Source organism: Lepidothrix coronata, unplaced genomic scaffold (assembly GCF_001604755.1).
Source record: "Lepidothrix coronata isolate B3197 unplaced genomic scaffold, Lepidothrix_coronata-1.0 Scaffold94, whole genome shotgun sequence".
In the NCBI taxonomy this organism is placed as follows: Eukaryota; Metazoa; Chordata; class Aves; order Passeriformes; family Pipridae; genus Lepidothrix; species Lepidothrix coronata.
Genome location: NW_016690274.1, coordinates 2,909,932 through 2,936,009, shown reverse-complemented (window position 1 = coordinate 2,936,009; position 26,078 = coordinate 2,909,932). Strand labels below are relative to the sequence as shown.

The window sequence follows — 26,078 nt, the reverse complement described above, 5'->3', positions numbered from 1 at the left end:
TATTACTATCACCTCTAAGCTAGAACAGCTTGGGAGAATGGATTGGCTGAACCACCAAGTTACTTGTCCAGTTGTTTCCAGGATCTAGACAGTAGAAGACCACCAGATTTTGAGCAGCGGAACCAAGAGCCAATACCTGTGTCTTCAAAATGCACCAACATTTGTGGGTGCTCCACAGAGAAGTTTAGTGTGCTGTATGGATGCTTTCTGTTTACACAGCAGGAATGATCTGCTTATTCACTATTTCCATTCAAAGTGGTCAGCTAGCTTGAGGGCATAGAGCTCATTAGATGATTTTTTTCTGGAGGGAAACTAGCACACAGCACGTGTGCACCAGCACTGCTGATGGAGGCCACCTGGATGGTTCCTGAAATGTTTTGTAGTTGGCGAGTTTGAAACGGGCATCCAGGGGGCCTCTACGTGGTAGGCTCTGGACCTTCCAGCTGGCAGCAGTTCTCTCCACGAGTACAGTGTTTTTGTGACAGAGTGACAAGCTCCAGGGTTTTTGAGTATGGAGGGACTATGGAATTGACCGTCAGCACAAAGAGGTAAAGTAAAATGGCCAGAGGAAAAGTCTGAACTAGTACTCTCCTTCCTGCCAGGAAGAAGGGTGTTAACACATTCTAACAGTAGCAGTGTTTTCTTCCTTTTTCTCAATGTGCCCTAGGATGTGCTGCTTTTGATTTAAATGGAGTTCACAGAAAGAGGACGTGATCTCAATTCCTTCTTGATTTTGACATGATGGAAGTAATGCAAACCAAGCTCATGATTTATATCTCTGGTTCTGTTTAGCTGAATTTGATCCTATTATGATGCAGTTCAAAAGATCAGTAATTCTAATCACCTTTATGGAACCCTTGATCCTTGTCCCAGGCAATGTCCTAAGAAGAGGTATTCTGCTGAAGTGAACGTGGGGTGGTCCTGGCTCAGAAAAAAAGGTGAATGGTGAGGTCACACCAGCACATTATGCAGAACCAAACAAAAAGAAAAGCAACAGAGGGGAAGTGTTGCCCGAAAGGCATCATGTGCACAGGGGGATGCAGGAGATGATGAGGTCTGAAATTGGTCTTTTGCATTTCAGGATGTAAGTTAGAGTTTAAATGCTGTGGTGTACAATAAATGGATTCAAGCATGGGGTTTAAGATGATTTTGTGGGTTTGTACACTTTGCCTTTGTTGGCACTATTTGAGTTTTTGTCCATCTGCTTATAATTGTGAAAGGTTGCAGACCAGTTGTGGGAAGTGCAGAGACACTCTAGATATCATAATCCCTCTTTGCCTCTACTGTAAACAATATGTGCTTGTGTGCTCAGAGCCCCCCTGGTGGCAAGGTTTGGGTTTCCGTGCTTCAGCCAGGTCTGAGGAAATCAGCGTGGACTAAAACTTGGCCTTACGCAGGCAGAGGTGCTGTAAACTTTCCTCTGCCTGACCTGTTTGCCTCCCACAGTTCATCCTTGACATACAGGGCTGCTTTCTTTTTCAGGTGGTAGTTTTTTTACACAGCACAAATTCATCATGCAGCTGATGTGCTCTGAGCTTTCCTATGAAAGGCTCTTATTGTTCTCATGCTCCTGGCACGGTGTTAATGAGATGCTCAGCAGAATGTGCTCAGGAACTAAAATTGTATTTCTTTAAATTATGAATTGAATGGCCATAGTTAATGCTGAAATATGTATGGAGAAGATCCAGCTGCCCATTGAAAATTGCCTGAAAGCTTCAGGAAGGAAAAATGAAAATAACTCACTTTGTGTCTCATCACAGCAAACTTGAAAATTTGAGACACTTAATCCCATGCCTTTTAGCAAAACTGTTTTAGCAACAACAGACTGTTTTCATAAAGAGTGTAAACAGTTTCTCTGAGATCTCACTTCGATCTTCTAATGTTTCTTTGTAGTTCAGCCATTTTCATCATATGCTTCTGGGCAAATTACCTGATGATACTCTTGAAAACATTCCCTGATGCTACTGGGAAGCTGAAGTCTTTTTTTTAGCCATGTTTAAGCTTATGTTTCCATCTTATGTGTCTTTAGTAGGAATGGGTTAAGTTTCTTGTTTACCGTGTTCTGCCAAATCCTTTTTCAGCTCATAATGGAGAAGGGGCATCTGAGACTAATCAGTAACTTTTATTGCAGGTGTCTTATGGATTAGCAGGACACTCTCAAAGGCTTCTGGTTAGGGAATGGGTGATTCAGAGCATCTGCCTAGGCTACTGCTCTGACTAGAGCTCTAGAGAAGCTCATCTCCTCTGGATATAGAGGCAGCATCAGGAAAGTTACCTCTTGTGCATAGAATTAGCCTTCAGGGATGCTTTCCCTATAGGCCAAACTTCCTTTGTGCTGCCTGCTTTCAAGTCCTTTCCAGTCCTGCACCCATTCAAATTCCCTGCTCCCTCTGTATATGTGTTGTCCAGTTATTTCTTTCAAGTGTAGGTACCTTTAATGCATGTCTTTAGTGCATTAGTGCATTTAGTTGTGAAGAACTATGTAAAAGTTTCTTGCTCTGCCCCCTAGAACAGGATTATACATTTCTATTGGCCAAGCAAACTGTGACTCAGTCCTTCACTGAACCTTTCTGTCTGCTCAAAATACATTTTTTGTTGATTTATGAGTGGTTTATAACTGTCAACCAGGAGCCTTACAACTGCAAAAATTAAAATTTTAGCAGGTATCTTTAAAAACTTGGTTTTGAAGTTGCTTCTTGTGCTGATCCAGTCCTTCCAGACTTCTCTTTGTGTTTCAAGACTCCAGTGCAGAGTGCAGTTCACCTTCTGACTTAAATAACTATTGAAAAACTTATAGCAAGATTACTTCTACGTGCTTTACCCCCTCCCCCCCACTTTAAATATCCCCTTTTTACAGCATGTTTCCCTCTTACTGAGCTCAGGCCAATTGTTTAATGGGCTTTTTTCTTTCATAGTAATTACTGTGTGTTTATTGCCTCTGTCTGGTTTTTATGTTTGTCATCACTCTCTGAATCTTTTCCACGTTTTCCCTCTGCTGTTACTCTAGCTATTGCCATTAGAAACCAAAAAATCCCAATTCCCAATGCTCATGAAAGCAGCCAGCACAGACCTCAGTGATGCATGACTGTGGATTCTGTTGGGGCTTACTAGAAAGGCTCTCTCTTTGTTTTGGGATGGCATGTTTGCATTGCTATTGGTTTGGGCCTCTGACTTGCTCTGTGCAGCTTGGGATTGAAACTCTTATGTTTATCTGGGATTTGAAAAGCAAATAGAGCATCACACTGACCTATTTCAGCCTTTTTGTTTTGCAAATGTGCTCTTGGAACTGCCCCTGCTATAATCCCGCAGTGCTATGGAATGATTAAGGGATGCTCAGGCTAGGATCCCCTGCAAAAGTGGGCAGCAAGCAACCCATATCACAGAAAAAAACCCCTACTTCTAAATATGGATCAAACCTAGGTATTGTTTGTTACTCTGAAGTAGTTTTTACCCTTAAGGTGATCTGAAGGGCAAAACAGAGGAAAACTCAAAAAGCAGTCTAAGTGAAATATGTATCTTGATCAACATTAAAATACACTGACAAAACAAATTATAATGACCTCTCCTAGTACACAGAGAAGCAATATCCACAGGGGTATGTGATCTGAGCAGTCAGTATTCTCTACTTACCTGTCTAAGCATGCTGGTAAGACTAGGTGGATTGAGCATACTCCCAGATATGTGGATAAACACATTTCAGTATTTGGGACAGGAAAAACAGATCTGACAGACCTCAAATAGTGACAGTTTTCCCACAGAATGTTGCACTTGTACTGCAGTATAAACACTGTATAACTCCGTAGCTCCTAGGGTCTGCACGAGAAGCCGTGAAAGCAGTATTAGCAGTGCAGCTGTGAAGATGGGCTACAAGCACCGCCTGCTCTGAGTGCTGCCTTGTCATTAGAGGGAGAGCTCCAACCTTGGGAGCATCTGGGAAGGGGCTACAGAAGTGGTGTCAGAAGGAGGCAACGACTGGGAACTGCCTGGAGAGAAGGGGAAAAGCACCCCAAGCGTGTCAACAAGGGTGTCTTGCCACAGTATTTTCTGCTAGTGTCCAGGTGTGCTCCGGCTCAGTAGTTCAGTATCACTTATTTAAAATCAAATGGCATGGAAGTTATTAAATGATAGCACATGGTATTGAGACCAATGGGTGTGTTATTGCAGAAGCTGCCAAGGCAATCTGTTATTTTGCTAACTTTGTCTTGCTCTCCATCCAGCTGATGATGCCCAGGCTTTCTGGTAAGATGCAAACTTTTTTGTTTATTTCAGTCCAACCGTGTAGTTTGCTAATACCCGGGAAGTAATAGGCCTCAAGCTGGTGGTCTGCACAACAGCAACTGTCACCATCTCCCCTCCTGGAAAGAACAGTCCCTGGGAATACTGTGGCAACTATAACACATTATTATAACTCCTGTACTGTGCTTGCTGTCTGCTGCTCTCTGCTTGGAGGTGTTCATTCTTGCCTGTCATACGCAGAATCCATGAAGGTTTATTCCACTTGCAGCAGCACAGCAACAAAACCTGCTGTTGTGTGAAGTGACTGGAAAGCTGAGCAGCTTTCTCACACCATGGCTGTACTAGCTGGCTTGTGCTTTGTGTGGGATCTCACTGTTGTCCTGCCTGGAAGAACAAAACCAAACCTTTTGTCCTGCTGCTGGCTGTGTGCTGGTGTAATGGATTTCAGTAATAGGAGCACAGTGGGCACAGTGAGAAAAGACTGCTTTTCTTGCTGCTATGGTAAGATGGTGAAGGAGAATTAGATATTTAATTAAACCTCCAAACAAATTTCAGTGATGGGAAATAATACCTTAACCAGATGGACAGTGTGTCTTCCCTAGAAGGCTGTATTTAAAATGTGGTCTTTTGGGCCTCTTGCTAATTGCCACATCTGCTGTAGGCTAGAATGGAAGAGAGGCCATGCTCCCCAATTGGAAATGGGCAGCATCAGCAGATGGTCTCCTGGACCCACTGTAACGCTGAAGTACAGACAACCAGACTTTGCCTAATGTGGCATGAGGGCTCTGAGCAAGGAGCACAAGAAACCAGATTCCCTGAGTGATTGGCACAGTCAGCTCTGGGACTGCTGTCCTGCTCAGCTCAAGCACTGTTGGAGAGACAGGTCATTGCAGGTAGATGCCCTGTCATTCTCATTCTTCCTGAAGCAAGTATCTCAACAACTCCCCCCACCACACACATTCCAGCTTCTTATAAGGCTGCTTCACAGAAAGGAGAAATGTACTTCTGTGTGCTCTCATGATATGGTCTAGTAGCACAAAATTTAGCTGGTAGCTGAAAATAGAGACAATGCAAGAAATATAAGAATAAAATAGGTTTATTGGAGCTATTTTACATAAAGTAATCAAGAACAAACAACTTGAAGAACTATTTTTATACCATGGCAATATTTGTGCTGACTTGAAGCTACTGAAGTACAAAAGACGACATACAAAAAGATGCATGCCTCATTTGACTCTGGTTTTATTGGGACCCATGAGGAATGTGACATCCTTGGACAGTCAAACAAGACAGACAGCACAATTCTTGTGTATATATATGTATATATAACATGTACTGTACACATTTTACTGTTAACACATCTGAAGTTCACTCACACATATGAATTACTTGCTCTAATTCTATGAGAATTTTTCTGGGTTGAGGGCAGATCACCAAAGCTTTCAAGCTTTGCAGGGAGCTATGGGATAACCAGCAGGAATGCTACACTCTGGCATCTTGGATAAAAACTGCTGTGTGCTGCTTTCTCACGCTGTGGAAGGGTGGCAGGCTAGGGGTAGAAAAGGCTGAACAAGCCCTGAGCTCTGGGGAGAGAGACAGCTCTGGGCTCATACACAGAATTGGTGGTTTGGGTTGGAAAGGACCTTAAAGATTATCCAGCTCCAGCCCTCCTGCCACAGTCAGGGATGCCATTCACTAGATCAGGTTGCTCAGGGCTCCATTCAGCCTGGCCTTGAATACTGCCAGGGATGGGGTATCCACAGCTTCTTTGGGCAACAGTACATTGCTGTTGAGCACTGGGAGGTCCAAGCTCACCTGCTGAGGACTTGTATTTTTTCATTTCAGCATTTAGTAAGCATGGCTCTCTCTGCTAGCGGCACAGAAGTTTAAACTATGAATGGAAGAAAGATGCTGTGTTCTTTAAATCCCAATTTGCTTTACAAAAGCTGGCGCCTAGATAGTGGTTGCTTTTAATTAACAAAGCAAGGCAAATTCTTTAATGAAAACACTTCCTGTGCATTGGGGGAAAGTACACAAATGGGTTTCTGCTGGACAGTGAAGTAGTGCCTTGGTTGGAGCATCCCAGTCTCCAGAGCAGAGCGCAGCAGTGGCAGCACTGAGAAGAGGATGCTGGCACAGGCTTCCCCCTGTGCCAGGGCTGCTGGGCCTTGGCTGCTCCAGTGTCCTGGCCCTGGGGCACACTCGGCCTTGGCTGAGACCCCAGCTGCTGTGGGGAGGGCAAGAGCACCCTGCATCCAGCATGGAGTCTCCCCACGTTGCAGTGTNTCTTCTGCACAACTGCATCTACTCTCTGGAGCCTGAACGCTTCTTATTTTCTGAGCATGGGCATCTACTCACTTTTTTATATTATCACTGAAGGGGAAGAATATGTTCCTCATCTTGTAAACTGCTTCTACACTTGAAAATTAACTAAGGATTTTGGTCCTGTTACAGAGGCAGAGGTTCATGGACACAGGAGAAAGGGGAGAAAACAACTGACCAAAATCCAATTTTTAGAGATACATCCCATTGATGAGGTAATCGGACTCTTCAGATGTAATGGGTCGAGCTTTTTTAAGCTTCTGTTTCACTAAGCGCAGTCTGCAAGCAACCATAAGAAGCAGCAAAGCAGTGATGGCCAAGCCTAAGGCTAAGGGTAACACAGCACCTACAACAAGGTTAAGAGAAATTACATTTTATTTAATACAGTGAGATGCTGGTAGAGAAAACCTGACATTTTTCTTTAAAAATACACCTAGTTTATCACTTAGATGCTAATATTTCGAGCAACTCATGCTGTGAAACCAGAATATGGAGTACATTATTCAATTTTTGACCATTGTATGTGTATTGCACCAGCTGACTGAAAAACTAATGTAATTCAAAATGAATTCACATGGTTGGTCTTACCTGTTTCTGGGACTGGATGACTACCTCCAAACTGATCTCTCCTTGGCACCATTATGCCATTCCCATTTTTATCATCTGTTCTTTTCCCTGAGGAACTGTTATCTGCACAAAGTCAAGCAAGATAAATGAATATGGCTGTTCAGTGACTTAGAAAGTCTTATCCCCAGGACACTAGAATTAAATAATGTAGAGTACTAAACTTAGGGAAAAAAAATCAAACAATAGAACAGTAGTTTAAGAACTTCTGACTTCAACTGTATAACTTGAATTTTTGAAATAATGTGAAGCTAAAGCTAAAATGTGAATTCAGTTTTGCATCCCAAACCCCGATGCATCTCAACCAAACCCAAGTGGGGTCATTTTCCACTAAAAAAAGAAGGATATCAATTCTGTTTTACAAACTTCCAAAACGACGTATAGACTAGTCTGAGCTAAAACTTTGCTTAAGCTCTTTACATATGTAGTTGAAAATGAGGCCATTTCACATTATATTGATCTCTATCCTTGGAACTTGCAAAGCAGAAAACACATAGGTTGGCTGCACAAATCACCTTAACTTTGCCTGTTACCTGACACATACAGATGCAGAACTTAGGTACTTGGAAGACATGAAAATACATGGGGAGAACATTTCAAAGAGGATGATTTGGAGTCACTGCAGCTTGTGTGGTACATAAGATATTACAGAGCATTGTACCTACTCAAGAAGAGACAACACACACTTTGCTGCCAAGGAGTGTTCTTGGGAATGCATAGGGCGGCAGTTCTACTTTTAAAAAGCAGAGTAACTCAACTGGGACTCCCTCCTCCTGCCCTCCCACTCAAGTCCTACTCCGATAGCTGTGGGGGCACTATGCAAGAGTGACAGCTTAATCCACCAACACCCTCACAAAAATCAGTGATATGCCTACGTTTTTAAAGTATTGACTATATTTGGGGTTTACTGATAACATAAATATTGAAGGGCACTTTGACTGCACTGCGATACATTTGCTGGCAGCCTTCAGAACTGTGACAGAGCCAACAGAAACAAACTGTGCTACAAGATCTGTAAAACATGAATGTGAAATGTTGTAATTGGCATTACATAGAGTGGTGGGTGTTAAGGAAGTGTTTAAGTCAATTAGCTTGGAACGTGCACTCTGTGTAACTCCCACCCACCACCATCAACTCTGAAGAGCTGCAGAATGTGTCCCTGTCAGTGGCAGCAGCGAATACTCACAACTGTTAATTAAAGCTTAAATTGTTTTATCAATACTGTCATGAGGTCAGTGCTGATGTCTCCACTCTAAGGCAGAACACCACCTCCCAGGCTCTGGTTTTACTGCCTTGCCATTATGGATAGGTGTACATAAACACAAAGTTCATCTGCAGCAGATGACTTAGGAATGAGCTGTGGCCTCCACCTCATTGGGCTCTTTATGTTGTTCTGGCAGGTAAAGTGGACTTAAGGGAATCCTAAGTGTAAATTGTACTGGCTTTAAAGTACCTGTATGGCATCAGATCTGTGCAAGATCACCTGAATGTAACTTAGACTAAAACCAGCAGCTGTTTTCTGCTTCTGTTTTTCCTGAATGAAATGAAACAAATATTTGTCTTTATTTTGGAAATACCCAAAAGATATTGGCTTTTCTTAAGAGCTGCTCCAGTCTGAACGGCAAGGCTAGATCTAATGCCTGTTTTGTAAATTTGTTTCCTGCCATTTGAGTAAATGGAATATTTAAGCCAACTGCTTGTAAAGACATTTGGCAAATATGGAGAGAAGTTTGGTGGGAAAAGTTTGGAATGGTAGAAGAACAGAATCCCTTCAATAAAGCCTGTAGGATTTTGTTAAGACTTGTGGCTGCTTTTACATGACTGGAGAGACTATCAGTCAGTGCTGCTTAACACCTTATCTATTATCACTAGAAAAGAAAGAGCAATTTCCCCAAATAAGTTTAGAAGCCTGACATAATCATGTTACCTGGGTTTCATTTTGTTTTCACTTTCTCTTGATTTTCTAGTCTGTTAATAGTAAATTGCAATTTACAGCCCTTTCCAGTTACCCTAAATTAGAGATCTAGGTTAGAGCACCCGCTGTTGATGCCTCCACAGTAAAAACATGACTAAGGCTTGGGCACTCAGCCAAATGTTGTAATCCCAGCCCTGAACAGCACTGCACAACAGCTGGCATGGGCAGCCTGGAAGAGGCAGGGACCTTGTGCCAGGGGAATGCGAAGCTGTTATGGTGATTTATACACTTGAGTTGGCTATGCTGGGGAGCACAAATCTTCAGGCTGCTCATGAATTCAACCTGTCTGCATGACCACGTTTGCTACTGGCTGTTGCTGCTTAGAAGTCAACCCACTGCTCACTCCAGTGAGCTTTGCTGCAAATGTATGTTTTTTGTATTCATCTGCACCTGCAGCAGTGCCAGAATATGCAGCTGGGTTTAAGAACTTTCCTGGAGAAGAACACTTGGGCTCTTTGGAGAAGAAATGCTGTGCTGGCCTTTGCAGGAGATGCAGTCTGGATTACTTTACTATGGAGATATGTCTGCAGAGAGAGAACAGATTCCTTTATTGACATAAAGTGCCTCTTCTGCCTCTGCTCCCAACTTTGGAAGAAAATGTTTGGCCTTCCAGCTTGGGCAAAAATTAAACCATGAGTCTGTTGCAGAAGACTCCGTGCCCTGAGTGTCCGAGGAAGTTATCTCTTAGTGTTGGACTAAGTGTTCCCCTGGAGTCACCTAGGTGTAGAGGAATCCCACTGGAAAGGCAGGATGCAGAATGAGATTCAGCCATTGTCAACAATGACTGATTTTTGGCTTTTGTTTTGGTTGCTTGGTTGTGGTCTTTTTCTCCTTATTGTGAATAAATCCTCTGCTAGGCCAGGTAGAAATTTTAAATAGTACTTAACTTGGACTTGCATATTTTCATATTTTCATACTTCAGTGTAAATCCTTTAAAAGTTTGTGTCAAGTCAGAGACAAACATGAGGGCCACTGGAGTAAAGATGGCAGGTTAAGGGACATTTGGAACAGAGAAACTATTAAGAGAAAATGGATTCTGGGACAAATTTTCCCTTGTATGACCCTCATAGGCAGAAAGCTTATATTTTTGCTAGCAGGAACTATCCCACAGTCCAAAATATTACAGCGTAGCCCAGCTCCTTTTAAAATGGAGAAAGGATAAATATGCTAGTACTTGACAAGGAGGTCCCTTTATTGGACATTTTTATTGGAATATGAGAGATGAAATCTGTTTATGGAGAGGTAAGTAGCAGAAGGGACATGCCTTTATTGGTACTGTAACCACCACTGTATTAAAAACAAATGTAAAAAAGAAAACAAAGCAAGTCCCCAGTCCTGCAACTTCTTGGGGAAAACCTATTCTTTAGAAGTCAGCTGAAAGCTCCTGTATCAAGCATCAAGTCTAGCAGCCAGCTAGAACGTGCCACATGCTGTCTCCAGTAGGTAACACCTTCTTTTACTCTGCCTTGCATTCACTAGATTCGAGAGCACCACGTTTTCCTTCCTGGATTATATTTCCATGACAATCTGAAATAGTCAACTAAGAAATAAGACAAATGTAGCCCTGAATGGAGGAGCCACAAGTAAAATGCTGGAACCTGTGCTGCCACTGTAAAGCCATATCCCTTTAATATGTAAGTTAAGTAGACAGCTTTTCAACATATTGACATTAAAATAAGTAAATCTTTTAAAATTTATGTATAATAGGAAGCCTGGATGTTTGCAAAATCAACTCCAGGCCAAAAAGCCTTGGGCCAACAAAGACCTTTTCAGTGTGACTCAGAGGCAGAGGTTCCACCTTGGCACCACTAGCGGCTCTAGCACTGTCTCAGGAGACAGTCAATCCCAGAACAGGATTTCTGCCAGTGGAATTGCTGAACTTTTGAGGCTGCTGGTATGGTTTCTTTCAGTGCTGCTTCCCTCTCCTAAAAAATGTATCTAGCAATTATTGCACCTCTGAATGCCTCCAGATGAGCTTCATGGAACTGCTTCAGCAGTTCTGTGTGTAGGTTTGGTCTGTAACTTTCTTGAGATGGCAGTGATGGAGAGAAGTCTAATTAATGGATCTGGGTGAATTTTTAGGAACAGGTTAGATGCCTGTCTCCTCAGCTTTATAAAGACTGTGATGCTCGCGAGTGGGGCAGGACTTGAACCTCTCTGGACCTCTGTGAATCATTAATGTACAGAATGTTACTCCTGTGAAGTGTAAGTGTCTGCAGGAGAAGACAGCAGCTCAGAGCAGGTTTTGGCAGAGCATTTTTTGGCATTGCCCTTCGGATCCAGGTACGTGGCACCTCTTCACGTCCCACCACATGCACCCACCCCATTTGGAACTGATCCATAGGTGAGTTTAAACCTCACTGAGCTGTTTGTTGCTTTTTTGGTTAAAAGTATTGGGTTCCTAGGTCACTAAAGACTGGAACCTTCTATTCTGAAGGAAATTCTTAAGCATCTAAAATTAAATTTTGACTGAGTTTTGTCAAGAAAGCAATATTAAACCCACGAGAATTAAAACTAGACATGGTCAGCTCAAAATCTTGCCTTTTTAAAATTAAAACAATTACAACAGCTACTGGTAGTACACTTATTACTGAAGCCCCATCACACTTTTTTAGTTTTATAAGAATTTCTTTCTTTGCATGTCTACTGCTGTGCAAAAGGCTACCTTGAGAGCAAAACCAGGGCAAGTAAGTCATTGTGCAACAGGTAAACACAGAAAATGACTATGTAAAAGTGCCACACTTCTAGATGTACTTCCAATTACAACCCCTGATTATAGGTTGCTGAAGTTGGTGACCTCAGTTCTGGTTTTATGTCTGGATTCACAATCCAAATGATTTTTGAGACCTACTTAGCAGCTGAATTTCCACTGGAGGCTGCACTGTTCCTTGGAAATTTGATGTTTAGTTTAGGTGGCCCCATATTAGGTGTCACTCAAGACTATGTGAGCAAGAAGGTTTTGGATCAGACTTCAGGATTTAAGTCATTCCAGTGAGGAGCACCGAGGTCATCTACACTGCCAGAAAAGGGGAAAACTGAGGATTTTGGTATCAGTCTCTAGGCATTCACTAAGACAGTCTAATTCTTGAAGAACATTGTTTTCACTCCCTTTGCAGTCTCCACAGATGAAGTACAAGCATCTGAAGAAACACTCAAGTGCCAGGGCAGTGCCCTTTACAAGAGTCGGCAGCAGAGGGCCTTGAGCACTGCTCTGTTGTAACTGGAAAATAAAGCTGGTTATAAATAGCTGTGTCTTGGGGTCCATGAATCAGTCTAAACATGAAGAAATAAAAGTGGGAGGTCTCATACAAAGGCCAGGGCTGGGGACTCTGCCTGTAACATCACCACATGGTGACTCACTACAGGCCTGCAGCTACTATGGAGAACAATACCGGGCACCTGTACACGTTCACCTGAGGTTGTTTGTTACCAAAGACTGAGCCTTTTCTATAGTGATGAAAGACTTCTCCTGCCCTGGAGACACAGTTCAGAAAAAAAAAAGCCCATAATACTAAAGATATTAGTTCAGAGGGGAAAAAAAGAAAGAAGTCATAATTAACACAAGGAGGAAAGCAATTACTTTCACCCAAGTTGAACAGTACTTTATTATGTTCTCCTGAAGTACTCCTCTACAGATTTAAAAAGCCTTAATACATCAGCCTGCAGAGCTGAACCTGGGGCAGAATTTGTATTTAGCTCACTGCATGTTTTGTTCCTTAGACTGTATTATTTTCCTGGCATCCCTACATTTTAACTTTCTTTTTGCACCTGCTAAAAAGTAGACTTGACAATAATAAATTGAAAGCTACATAGAACTTCATTATTACAGGTTTCTTTTGTATCTTTTGCATTTTCAATTTTTTTCCTCTTGGGCACCAAAAAACAATTAAAATAAACTTAAGGTGCAAGACATTTTCTTTCTTTAAAGAGAATGATTTACTGAAACTGATTCATTTCAACTCTTACCTGGCACAAATCCACTGATTTGTTTCTTTGGTCCCTGAGAAAGCGATTGGTTAGACATGTCTGCATCCACTGAGAGAACTGGCTGATTTCTGACAGTGGCTTTCAGGGTGTTTTCTGCAGAGAAATTTTCATCTGTGTCTTCAGTCAGTCCTACAGTCCTTTGCTGGGTAGTGCCAAGAGCTGCATGTGTCACTGTCTTTCGACCCGGGCTGACTGTTAACAGAAACAAAAATCATAATTTTTGTACATAATTAAAGGGAATGGGAGTGTTCTTAAGGAAGACCCTTCAATATGGGCCTTGAGGCAGGCTAAAAAACTTCCTCAGGTTCACATATATGATGATATGTGAGTTCCAGATACATAAAAGGTTAACAGTTGCTTGCTGCCAACTGTTAAGCAGAAGTACACTCATGAACTCTACAGTGAAGTCCAGCAACTAAAATATCAATGCCAGAGTGGTTAGCCATTGTGCCAATTCACCCTCTGAAGATTTTCGTTCACTTAGTTGAGCGTGGGCACATACTGAGGGATGACTAATGAAAGCAAACAGAGGGATTGTGAATCAGCTGGTTCCCCTGCCTGCTCAGAGTGAGTGTTTCAGATTCTTGTAAGGTGTGTAGCAGCACTTTGAATAGTATCTCTGAGACACTATGAAACACAGTTCTTCTTTCCAGAATCATCATGCAAGTGAAAAAACTATCTTTGAAATATTCAACACAAAATCAGTCATTTAGGGACCCTTGATAGTTTTAACATGCTTTGAAGAAAATTTCTGAGCACCTACTGTATGTGGACATTACATCTTCCCATGTGCTAATTCCAATGAAAGGCTCTATGTTGGGAGCAACTTAGGGAGCTTACTCATAGGGAGAGAGAGGCCACAGAAGTGGCGTCATTCCCTTTTGGTCATTTGGGCTGTGGTTACTTCCACAATCTACACCACGGCCTGGCACACTTACGATTCTGGCAGAAAGTTTCATCTGATCCATCAGGGCACTGTCTCACACCATCACAAGCAAAAGTGATGTCAATGCAGCAGCCATCATCGCAGATAAACTGGTAGCGAGAGCAAACCCCAACACAGGCTGTTGAGAAACAATTCCCAAATTACCAAGAAATCCAGGTAGTAAGTACTGGGTCAATGACTAAAATCTGCAGCACTGAGGAAAAAGCAAAACCATGCTAAGTCAAGAAGGACCATGAACAAGGCAGAAAGTTGAAGAAAGGTCAGACTCAGCTATATAATGTCATATTGACATAGAAGCTAATATAGGTAATAGCTATTTCTGGCACCTTCATCACTATTCTGGAAATCTCTTTACTGCAGGAATACTCAACCTGGAGGCTGTTGCACCTTATACCTTGTGCAGCACCCTTACAGTGCTTTAAATTCTGCTGGCCTAAGCTAAAAGGAGATCTTCTTAGGCTTAAAAGAACAGTCCTGAAAATAAATAAATGAAATCTCTATGGCTGTAATGGCATTGCTCCAGCATGTAATTCCTACTACATACCCATTATGTATTTCGGACAATATGTTGTTTTACATGCACACATACGGACTATATGGGACCTTTTATAGCATGTTTTCTGCAACCTAATTAAAATACATAAAGAATGCTCGTCATTTATTTACATTAGTAATCCAATGACTTCAATACAGCACAGACCAGAACAGGACTACCAGAAGTCTCTCAAATGACTTTCACCAGAAAGGACTGACTGCTGCCTGCTCTAATATTTAGATTCCCCCGGAAATGGAGAGTGTCCCCGCACATTTCAATTTGCATACTCAAAGCTTTCCTGAAACCCATTCTGATCCTGTAATTTTCAAGTGTTTACATGTATGCTTTTGTCTTTCTAACAGCAGTGTATTTCATCACTTTGTAAAGCACTATCAAATTCAGTGTTTGATTAATGTTGTCACAGCAAATCGATTTGCATAAGGATGTCACAGCCTTTGGTTGTTATCCTGCTATGCACCAGAAAGCTGTGCAATGCTAATGGAAGCATGGGAGGAACATGGATCCCTGTTTAAAACTCCTAAAATCAGAAAATGCATCTCCTAAACTTCAGTGCTAATAGTAGCATGGGTCTTGCATGCATTAAGGCACTAGTTTAGCTATAGTAGTAACACTTGAATTGCTAACACAGACGGAGAATTAGAAAAATAAAAAAGACAGTGCATCCTCTATGTGCTCCATACAAAAGATACCCCTGATACCCACAGCAGCAAATAAACAAACCAGTAAACCTCTCTGGCTGCTTTAGCTGAATTAAACATTTATGAACACAACTCTATAACCCATTACTGGAACACAGGCATTATTAAGCAGGTTTTTTTGCAATACCAGTTTATTACCACAGGGACTACCTTCTCGCATAGGGATATTGCACTGGTGCAGAGCAAGGTTTTCACTGGTTCAGCTGAACAGGGTGATAACACTATTTAACTTTTACTTTGTGCCAGAGCAGCAGATCTGTACTAACAACTTGTTAATTACAACGTAATTAGAAGTTATTACATTGAAGAGACCAGGACTGACAGCCACTGAAATCTAACTTATTTTCTATCCTTTATGCTTTTTACATGTTTCTGGAGCTCAGAGTTTAAAAATGATGGGTCAGTTCCAGTTTCATTTTCCCCAGTAGCATAGGCTTCAATAACAACCACTAGACAGAAAAACTTCAATACAAGAAAACAAGAAGTCATCTTTTAGACTACAGATGCAGGTCACTATTATTATTAGTCTGCCTCACACATACAATTAACTGATTTTAGCTGATAGCACAACAGCTAAGTTTAACTGGTAGCACAGGCCTTGTCATGTTGTCTACACCACCTCAATGTTACAATGTGCCTGATACCTACGGCAGTATTTCATTTTTACAACCCTGCATGCTTATAAGCAGTAGGACAAACATTCAATGCTTGGAAGTATTATTCCTGTAACACACAATTGCTGCTTGTTTGTTTCTTCACTTTGAAAGAGTGATTCAAAGCTGAAAGAGATGCCATTATGTAATGGATAAAGACAAAATAAAACACTAGAAATGGAGAATAAGACTTTTGCCTCTATCAAGACCCTTAATCTGCTCTGAATACCATACCCTGGGGGTCACTCAGGCAACAACAACTCGTTTTCTCACCTCCTGCGGAATGAACCATGGGCAGAACAGTCACAGAGACGTTGTCAGAGCTCCGCTGACCTGCAGTGTCTGTCACAGTTAGCTGGAAAATATACCCGCCTTCCTGAACGTGAGACAGTTTCAGTGTTCCTGGTTGTGGTACCTGATTAAAGACAGAGAGTGAAAAAAACCCCATACTGGTATAAACAATCCATCCATAAACTTCTAGGAATAGGGAGCTCGTTTCATGTAGATTAAATAATTCTCTTAAGTCTAGTCAGCCCAGTCAAGCATGTATGTCAACATGTAACATTTGATCTCTTTTTTTTTTTTTTTGCACCCATTTGTAAAAATAAACACAATATTTAGGTACTGTTTTTCATGGTACACTCAGTTACCTGGAGCTGTGGATCTTAGCACTGGAAAATAAATGGACACGTACATTTAACTCAGTTTTTCAGTAATTAGAAATGTAAGTTTAGAGGGTAAGCAGTAAAACTTTAACCTTTTGCTCTCTATTGAGTTAGTCTGTAGACAATATACATGGATCCACAGAAGTGACTTCTGCTACATATCGATTTATGATAAAGTGAGTGGCAGCATGGCTTTATCAACAAGACTGCCCACCTCTGACCAGTATGACATTTGATACAGTCACAACTTTTGCAAATTGCTGGACTGAATTTTTCCATGTCCTATGCTGAATTTCCATGGCTTGCTCTGAACCAGATATAAGTTCATCTAAAGTGAGTGATCTAATCATTTGCTTTCAGAAAGTCATGGGATAAAAAAAAATTTAAAAGTGTAATAGATCATTAAGAAATTAATAAAATAACTTATTCTATGGTAATTTAAAGCAGGTACCAAACTAGCATTATTAGTATAATAGTAATTTAGAAGTACTTCTAAATAAAATGAGTGTGGTATTTGTAAATGTTGAACTTTTTTTAACCTCATAACCATTACCAGTCACAAATAATTTCATCTGTCTCAGAATTCACTAACACATACTTCAGTAACTACAAAAAAGCACATCAGGTTTACTGGACATGTAGTGCACTTTTACAAATTAAGCACACAGGGCTATTTTTATAAGTAATTGAAAGGCATATTAAAATCCTCTGTGATTATCTTTAATATTAAACCAAAGATTCAATAAAGATCTTTGCTTATTTAAAGTTGCTTTTCATGAAAGAAAACAGGAGTTTTTGATTAATATGATCATAGCATCCTAGACCTACCTTTATAGCAGAATGTATTGATAAATGCATTTTTCTCTCTGAGTAACAGAATTTGCTAACTGAAATTTCTTTCCTTTTCTATTTGCATGAATGCACTTGCTTATCTGATCATTCTGTTGATTACATTCTGATAGAGTGTATGATCCATTAGAATTTTATTCTTTAGTGTATTACAGAAATTAATATGCTCTAAAAAATATGTGCTGCTGTTCACTGTGACTACTGGGAGAGCAAACATGGTATTTAAAACTCATGAGCCCTGGAGTCCAAGTTTCTTCTCAGTGCAGAGCTAGAGAAATGCCACTGACTTCCAAATATGCCACCACTGCTCCCAGTGACCTCTGTGCTTTCCTTATTATCTTCATCCTGCCCCGAAGAATGCTTGCCTGAACTTGCTTTCTTAGAAACTTTGGCTTAAAATAGATAGTAAATTTCCAGATAATCAGCATTTTAAAAAACCCCAACCCATTATTGTCCCTAAGTGTCGAGGAGCTGCACAGCTACAGAGTGTGGGTCCCAATCTGAGAAGCAAATTATCTAAAAAGCAATAATCAGTCACAATAGAAAAAAAATAATTACGCTGGCTTCCTTCTACAATATGATAAGATCTCTCTATAGCAGTCCTTTCACCTCCTTTGTCTTCTATTTATTCTTCAGTCCATAAGAGCAATGCAACAGCTGCCTTTTATCTTATTTAAACACATTCCCATTCTCCCTTGTAGCTGTGGATTCATGCATTATTCTCAAAGAATAAATGACATGAAATTCAGTAACTTCACGGCAGTAACTAAAGCACAAAAGACATCAACTGAAGAATGTATGAAAAAAATCACAATTATTAATTCAACTCTAAAAATTAAATTATCATGACTGATCATCAGGGTACATATCTGTAGGAGAAATCCCTGCTTATTTGAACACAATGAAAAAGTATTTATTTAAGCATGAAAGTGTGTCAAATTCATTTTCCGTTAACAGATACAAAGAAACCACCAAGACTAATGTGATTTTCACAAGTTTGAATGGATATGAGGCTTGTCTGTATTTTCAGAGTGACTCTGAGTAATAGTAAAACATATAAATTTTAAATCTTTTTTTTAAATTTGCATTTTTTTCTTACTCTAGATATATTACTACATCACTAAGTGCTTAATTGCTCTTGAAAGAAAATAATACTGCAAGGTGTTATATTAACAAGTCTTGCTAATAAAATGTTCATTTCATCTAGATGATATCTAGCAACTATTCTTAAAGCTTCATTTTGGTCCACGCTCTCTCACCTTTACATATCCTTCCCGCTCAAGATGGAGTTCCCAGTGTGCCCTGGATACTGTGGGCTGTGAACAGACTATGAGTAGACTCTTTGGGTTTGAGACATTTTTCCTTTCTTTTCTGCTGATCCTAGAGCATTCACAAAGAAGGCTAAGATGAAAGATCCCTCTCTCGATGGCTAATTTTAAGCTGAAACCAAAGCGATGGATGAAATATCTCAAAAGGTCTATATCACACATTTCTTTGCAGTTTCTCCAGAAGCATCGACAGTAGGCTGTTGGTGAAAATACCTAATAAGGTAATAATTTTTAGTAACTGAATTACTGATGAGTCTCTAACCTGGATCACAGAAGCTGAAAACCAAGTGCAAGTGAGCACAAACAATGGCAAAAGGAAGCAGAGCTGAAATGCAGTAAAGCATTAGCATCTATTTGTTTGCTGCTGGCTGTCTCATGCCATCCAGGATAGAGATTAACTGTATAAACCACTAGAAATAATCACTGGAACAAACTCCCCAGGGAGTCCTCCTTCACTGGAGGTCTTCAAGATGTGATTCAACAGATAATTTCATCTAGGCTCCTTGTCCCACAAAAGGTTGGCCCAGATGATCTTTTGAGGTCTCTTCCAACCTGGGCTGCTCTACATTTCTGTGAAATAAATGTTCAAATTGTACAGACATCCTAATTTTGGTGCCTGGTAGACAGATCCATTTGAATACATTTAATATTTTTAGCTCTACATTTAAAACTGTATAAACACAACAATCTGGAATTAACTGTCCATGTTGTGAGATTGCACATGTACCTGCATTTCAACCGATGAGTCACCCTGCAGCAGTGTCCACTCATACTGCACAATTCCATGGTCATCTGAACTTTCTCGGCCATCCAAAAGCACCCAGTCAACAGGTGACTGTAGCACAATATCTTGTCCTGCCTTGCACTGTGGAGGCTCATCATATTCTTCTTCTTCAACAAAAAAGGAGAAGACCAGTTACTATCAGGGGAAGCTGAGTTATTTATATACAACACATTTTTTTTCTTGGTTAAGGTATTGTTTCACTGCTGTGCAACTTTCTGAAAGATGGACATGTTCATTAGTGCACCAAAGTAATATCTACTTCAATTTTAGTTAGTTGTTCTATATTGAATGATGTCTTCGGGAATTAACTGCTACATTAGAAACACATGGCATAGAAAACCTCTCAGGCACCTGTGTGTTTCAGTAATACAACAAACAAGATTTTTAGCATCAGTGTAGTTTTTAAATCTGAACTAATGAAAATGGGTTTAAATATGAATTACATAAACAGTTACAGCACACTTTTTATAGCACTCTGCATAATTCAATAGGCTTTTAGTCTCTTTATAATATATCATTACAGGAGTGAAAGACTTATTTAGCATAAGGTGGCACCCTGGTGAAGCAGAATCAGAAACAACCACCAATTTTAAGTGCCTCATTTAAGATATTCAAAGGTTGATTTTCAGACTATTTAGGATTTGTAGCATTTTGCTACATTCAAAGTACAATCGTTATTGATTAAAATTATGAGTACTAAGTATTTTTGCCAATCAAACCACAAATTTTTCAGGTTAGACTAACAAAAGCCATGAGCTGTTAAGAGACAGAGCCTGTGAGAAGTAAAGCCATTTGTTCTGCAATCTGCAGACAGTGCAGAGAAGACAGAGGGATAAAATCTAGATCAACAAGTCAGTATTTGACAACTTTAGCCAGAAGATTGTATTTTTCTGCAGTTCCCCACTCAAGTTTCATTCTTTCTGGCACTCTGGAGTGCCAGGGCGTTTTCTGCTCTTCAACCCCTGTAAAGGATATTGATATTATGCTCAGAAAAGCATCTACTGAACATAAGGTTGTAACTTCACTCTGTGTTAGCTGCACAAGGAAAGGCATTTCCCTGTCATTGTAGGGGATCTTACTTGGATATGCTCTTCAACAGTATCAAGAACTTGCTCGAAGGCACAGAGCTCATCAGAGCAGTTGGACAACTGTTTATCTCTGACTGAACAGCAAACTTCTTATTTCTTGTTTTTGTCAGCAGTAGGTAAGAGATAGAAAAATACAAGGCAAATGTTGTAAGTTAGGAAAGCATACAAATAACTGAAAACAGGGTCTGATAATAGAAAGTAAGGAACCAGTTCTCACTCATCCAGCTGGCACAGGAAGGTTTGCCTAATTTGTACATGCTCAGTTCTCAAAACCAACTTTGTTTAAAAAAAGCAACATCTAGGTGCAAAAAAACCCCTAATTGTTAATAACCACCACCATTATAGTGCCAGGGCAACTTTTATTTGGTATATATGAGTTATGTAACATCTTTCCACAATTATTAACTTTACCAATAACTGTCAAAAAGAGAACAACCTGGGTCTGAAACAGCAGAGCCCATTCTTCCGCTTCTACCTTGGAAAGGGGTTTCATGTCACATGCCTGTTTAAATGACTAGATCAACGTCCTGCAGGGGCAGAGACAAACCCCACTTCCCCTGGGCCCTAAGCAATAAGGATACTGTCTTCCTGGACTAACTTTATACTCCAACAGCATGAGTTGCAATGGAAGGACCACTGCATGTTGAGGCAGGTCACAGAAATTCATGCCAGCTCTTTGCTAAAGATGAGTGAGGGACCACTCTGGTCCCAAAGGATGGAAGCACCACCTTTTGCTTGTAAGGCACCAGATTATCTTCAGAAAAGTAAATCCACAGCAAAACCGCTCAAGTTTGTTCTAGTAAAGGAAAAATTGGCCTGATAGAGACATATGGCATGGGAGGAGATATTCTATTGAGCTGAAGACTCTTTTTCCACAGCAAAGTTTTAAGTAATGGAATACATAATTCTTAGTTAGTGAAACACCTTCAGATCTGAGGAATACATACTTCTAAGAAATCAGCATAAAAAAACAAGGAGGGATTCTCAGGAGCCACTTAAAACACCACTCATGGGAGTAAAGGACTATCAGCCACAGGTTAGCAGAAAAATAAAACTCAGAAAGCATCTCTAAACTTCTGTTTTTAACATGCAATTAGGTTGAATGTAAATAAGCAGTACAGAACTGGTATCTCAGGTCAACACTGAGATGATGGAGCTGGCTACTTTCTAGAAAAAGGGGTGCAACTTTATAATGCTTTTTATTTTGAGAGGGTAACACGATAGGTTTAACTTATTCTGCTTCCTCCATCCTTTATACAGACTTATCCTGCCAATAATTAAGCTGCCTTCTGAATGAAGACTTTGTTACAAAAGTTTATTTCGCTGACAACTCCTGAATGTGTTTGATATTAGTTTACCTTAATGCTGAATCTTTTCATTGCTCATCACTAATGAGCGGCACAGAAGCAAAGTCAGACATTTCCAGTGAGACACTCGAGTCCTCTTTATGTCTACATCAAAAATTTAAGAATTTGCCTAGCAAAGGTGAAAACAATTACCTCTCATTTCTGTATAGGCATACGGGGGTTCACTGTTAGCACAGCACAAACTGCCTGGGAGTGCAACATAAATCCACAGCCAAACCAGCACAAACTGGATGTATAGTGAAGAACTTGGACTTACACTGAAATGTAAGTCTCTCTAAACTGTCCTGGAATTGCACAGACACACTTGATCTGAGAAATATGTATCTGCCATTAATTGCTCACAGAATTAAATAGCAATTGGGTTTGGTTTAATGAGGATCCTTAACATAAATGAAACCCCACACTGTATCGTAATGCTCAAAAATATTTTGGAATTATGAGGGCACCACATCTATGGAAAAATGTTGTTTTGGTATTCTCAGAAAGAAAATAAAAAAAGACTAAACACCAAATACTCTGAAAAAAAAAAGGAACAGCTAAAACATGATCCTCTCATAGAAGAAAATCTTGAAATGAGAAGTTCTTTCTTAAATTTTCTAAATTCAGTTATGGGGTGACAGAAGGGAAAAGAGATGTGCCTTTGTTGTCCTGTTGTCTAGATTATTTTTTCAATGTAATTTAATTCAGTGGTAAAGAACATCAGAGCAAAATAATTCAATCTTAATTTTATCTCTTCTGGTCCATGTCACAGCTGACAGACATTTGAATAAAAGTTCATTCTCCTTTGTGGCTTTGCTTCAGCTCCAGTGTAATTGCATTAAGAAATCATAATCCCCTGTTTCTGATACCACCATCACCCACAAGGCAGACTTTTAAATAAACCCAAAAGAACGCAGAGCAATTTGCAGATTGGGAATTGAAACTGCCTTGCAAGCCCAGTGCCGATAGACACAAATCTGACAAAAAGGCAAAGCTTTTAAGAATTCCAGAATTCAAGAACTCAAGGAACTCAAGAAATTCAAGATTTCTAATAGGTAGAGTATTAGTTGTACAATAGTATTAGCTCCAGGTTATAAAAGAATTAAGGCAGTTCAAAATGAAGCCTAATTCAAGGCTTCAATGTAAAATCTAGTCTTAACCCTTCCATCTTGCAAGTGCATATGGGCTTATGAAACACAATTACCCTGAAGTTGCTACATAAATAATGCTCTGTAACTAATACTTTCCCCGTTGAAAATGTCAAAATCATACCTTGGGTTTTTCTGGTACCTTAAGCTTGCTTCATCTCTGGTGACATAAGATTCTTGCTATAGTTCTCTAATTATCCTGCTCACACACTTTGCAAAAAAATATTTAGGCATCATAACGCCTCTACAAATTCAGCCCCTGCTCTCTCATATTTCCAGGGGATTCCCACTGACATTCTCAAGAAATAGGCAGGACTGGATGGACCCCTGCCAAGGGAGCAGTAACAGCAGGCACATCTGGGCACAGTTTTCATCCACACCAATATCAGGTCTTCCTGTTGCATGCAGTGACTAATTTACTTCAGTTGAAATCTATTGCTGAAGGAGATGCAAATGATATTTAGGAAGGTATTGTCAACAGAGGTAATGAAATTAAGTCAAAATTATTTAAGATGTAACTGTTTAACAACAGGAGGTGGGGGAGGGAAAGTAAATTCTTTGGATCAGGTGCTAGGAAACAGACTCCAAATCTAGAAATCCAGACTTGTTTTCATCTACAGCTGCTTGCTCTGGAATATGTTGTTTTTAAATATGCTTCAGGGTTGAACAAACCGCTGCTTTGGATGTGGCCCAGGTTCCAGAGGTGCTTATAGAGAATGTCCATGCTACCTCTGAACTACTGGTGAGGTATCCTTGTCTTCTTCAGTCTAGCTCTCAAGTTCTTAAGCAGGAAAAATCCTGAATTAAGTGAATGAGAAACCAGCTTAGGCAATAACATTTGGACAGCACCCTCAAGAAGAAAGGCATTTGCTTGCCCTCAGGCTACTGCACCAGGTTCTGGCATAGCTGGGATCAGCATCCCAGTCATGCTTTCCAAGGTGCCCAGCACCTGCAGTTCCCAGGGAGCTGGGACCTTTCTGGTCCCCCAGGGGTGTATGGCCCATGAACAAGCTCACCCCACTGGCTGGCTCCCAGCCACAGGCCAGCTGGCACAGTGGACCCCAAGGGTTCTGCAGAGACAGACGGATGAGGGGTGGGTTTCTCCAAGCCTGAATACCCCCAAAGCCCGAACACCCTCCCAGAATGGGTAAGGTTGGAAGGGACCACAGTGGGTCACCTGGTCTAACCTCCCTGCTCTAGCAGCATCACATGGAACAGGATTGTGTCCAGATCGTTCTTGAGTATCTCCAGTGAGGGAGACTGGACAGAGTCTCTGGGCAACCTGTTCCAGTGCACGGTCACCTGCACATCAAAGTTGTTCTTCCTCATATTCAGGCGGAACTTTCTGTGCGCCCGTTTCTGCCCGTTGACTCTTGTCCTGTTGCTCGGCACCACCTAGAAAAGCCTGACTCCATCCTCTTGGCATACCTCCTTTAGATACTTATACACGTGGATAAGGTCACCTCGGGCGCGGCCGGGCCGCCTCTCCCGGCTCGGGGAGTCCCGCCGAAAGGCGCTCCTCGCTCCCTCCTCCCGCCGGCGACGCCTCTCGTCCCCGGAGCGCCTTCCCGGCACCGGGGCAGCCGCACGGACGGCGCCCGCTCCCCCCGCCGGCCCCGCCACCCCCGTGCCGAAGGCCGCCATGTCCCTCCCGCCGCGGGGCCGCCGCTCCCGCCCGCGCTGGTCGCTTACCCGGCGGCGCTGGGGCGCTGCCGGCCGTCCGGCGGCTGTAGGAGCTGTACCCGCGGTGCGGGGCGAAGCGGCACACGGGGCGGCCGCGGTGCGTGCAGTTGAAGAGGTAGCAGCCCGGCTCGGCCGCCGTGCCCCGAGGGCGGGCGGGCCCCTGCACCACGGCCAGCGTGCAGCGCGGCTCGGCGCAGCAGGCGTCCAGGCACTGCCGCCAGCCCGACACGGCGCCCGGCGCCCGCAAGAAGGTGGCGCCGGCCGCGATGGAGTCCTTGGTGCGGATGATGGAGTCGGGCCTGGCGGAGAAGCTGCCGCTGCCGCCGCACCGCTCCCCGCCGCCCCCGCCGCCGCTCGCCGTCGCCGGCGGCCCCGGCTCCTCCTGCTGCAGCTGCCGGCGGAACTCCTCCAGCAGCGTCTCCACGCCCGAGATCTGCGAGCGCAGGTCGGCCAGCGGCGCCGCGCAGCGCCCGCCCGGCAGCACGGCCCGGCCGCCCAGCGCCGCCAGCAGCACCAGCACCAGCGCCGCCATGGCCCCAGGCGGCGGCGGCGGCGCGGCTCCCCCCGCCGGCTCCCCCGAGCGAGCGGGCGCGGGAGGCGCCGGCCCCGCCCGGCTGCACCAGGCGGCGCGGCCGCGCTCAGCACCCGCCGCCCGAACAGCTCCGGCGGGCCCCGCCCCGGCCCCGCCCCCGAGGGGGACTCTCCGTCAGGGGCTGGAGCCATAGGACGAGGAGTGATGGGTTCGAACTCAGAGAAGGGAGATTTAGGTTGGATACACGGAAGAAATATTTTACTGCGAGGGTGGTTAGATGCTGGAACAGGATGCCCAAAGAAGTTGTGGGTGCCTCGTCCCTGGTACTGTTCAAGACCAGGCTGGATAAGGCCTTGAGCAGCCTGGTCTAGTTGAAGGTACCCCTGCCCATGGCAGCAGGGTTGGGACTAGGTGATCTTTAAGGTCCCTTCCAGCCTTTAGCCTTCTATGACTCTGTGACTCCACTAGGGGAGGTGACACCTGCAAATAATCGGGGCTGGTGATCACTGAAACTGCTGGTGATTCTGTGACCCTGAGGAAGGAAATAAACAAACAAACCAACCAGAAATCGTGTGGAGGGCTCCATCCCAGGTGTAGCATTTCTGCTCACAAATTAAGGGGGGGAAAAAAAGCCCGGTAGTCAAAAACGTAACACATA

At 42.3% G+C, this 26,078-nt stretch overlaps 1 protein-coding gene across 1 annotated transcript; it reads right to left on the bottom strand.

Annotated features, from left to right (window-relative positions):
• Nucleotides 1-5,316: 5,316 nt before the first annotated feature.
• LRP11 (LDL receptor related protein 11) lies at nt 5,317-25,420 on the bottom strand. The gene is made up of 8 exons (XM_017822070.1): nt 24,861-25,420; nt 24,097-24,134; nt 19,567-19,730; nt 16,271-16,412; nt 14,083-14,208; nt 13,124-13,336; nt 7,147-7,248; nt 5,317-6,904 (listed from the first exon to the last, which is right to left on the bottom strand). The coding sequence occupies exons 1-8, from the start codon at nt 25,418-25,420 to the stop codon at nt 6,750-6,752; spliced, it is 1,500 nt and encodes a 499-aa protein (XP_017677559.1). The 3' UTR covers nt 5,317-6,749.
• Between the last annotated feature and the right edge of the window lie 658 nt (nt 25,421-26,078).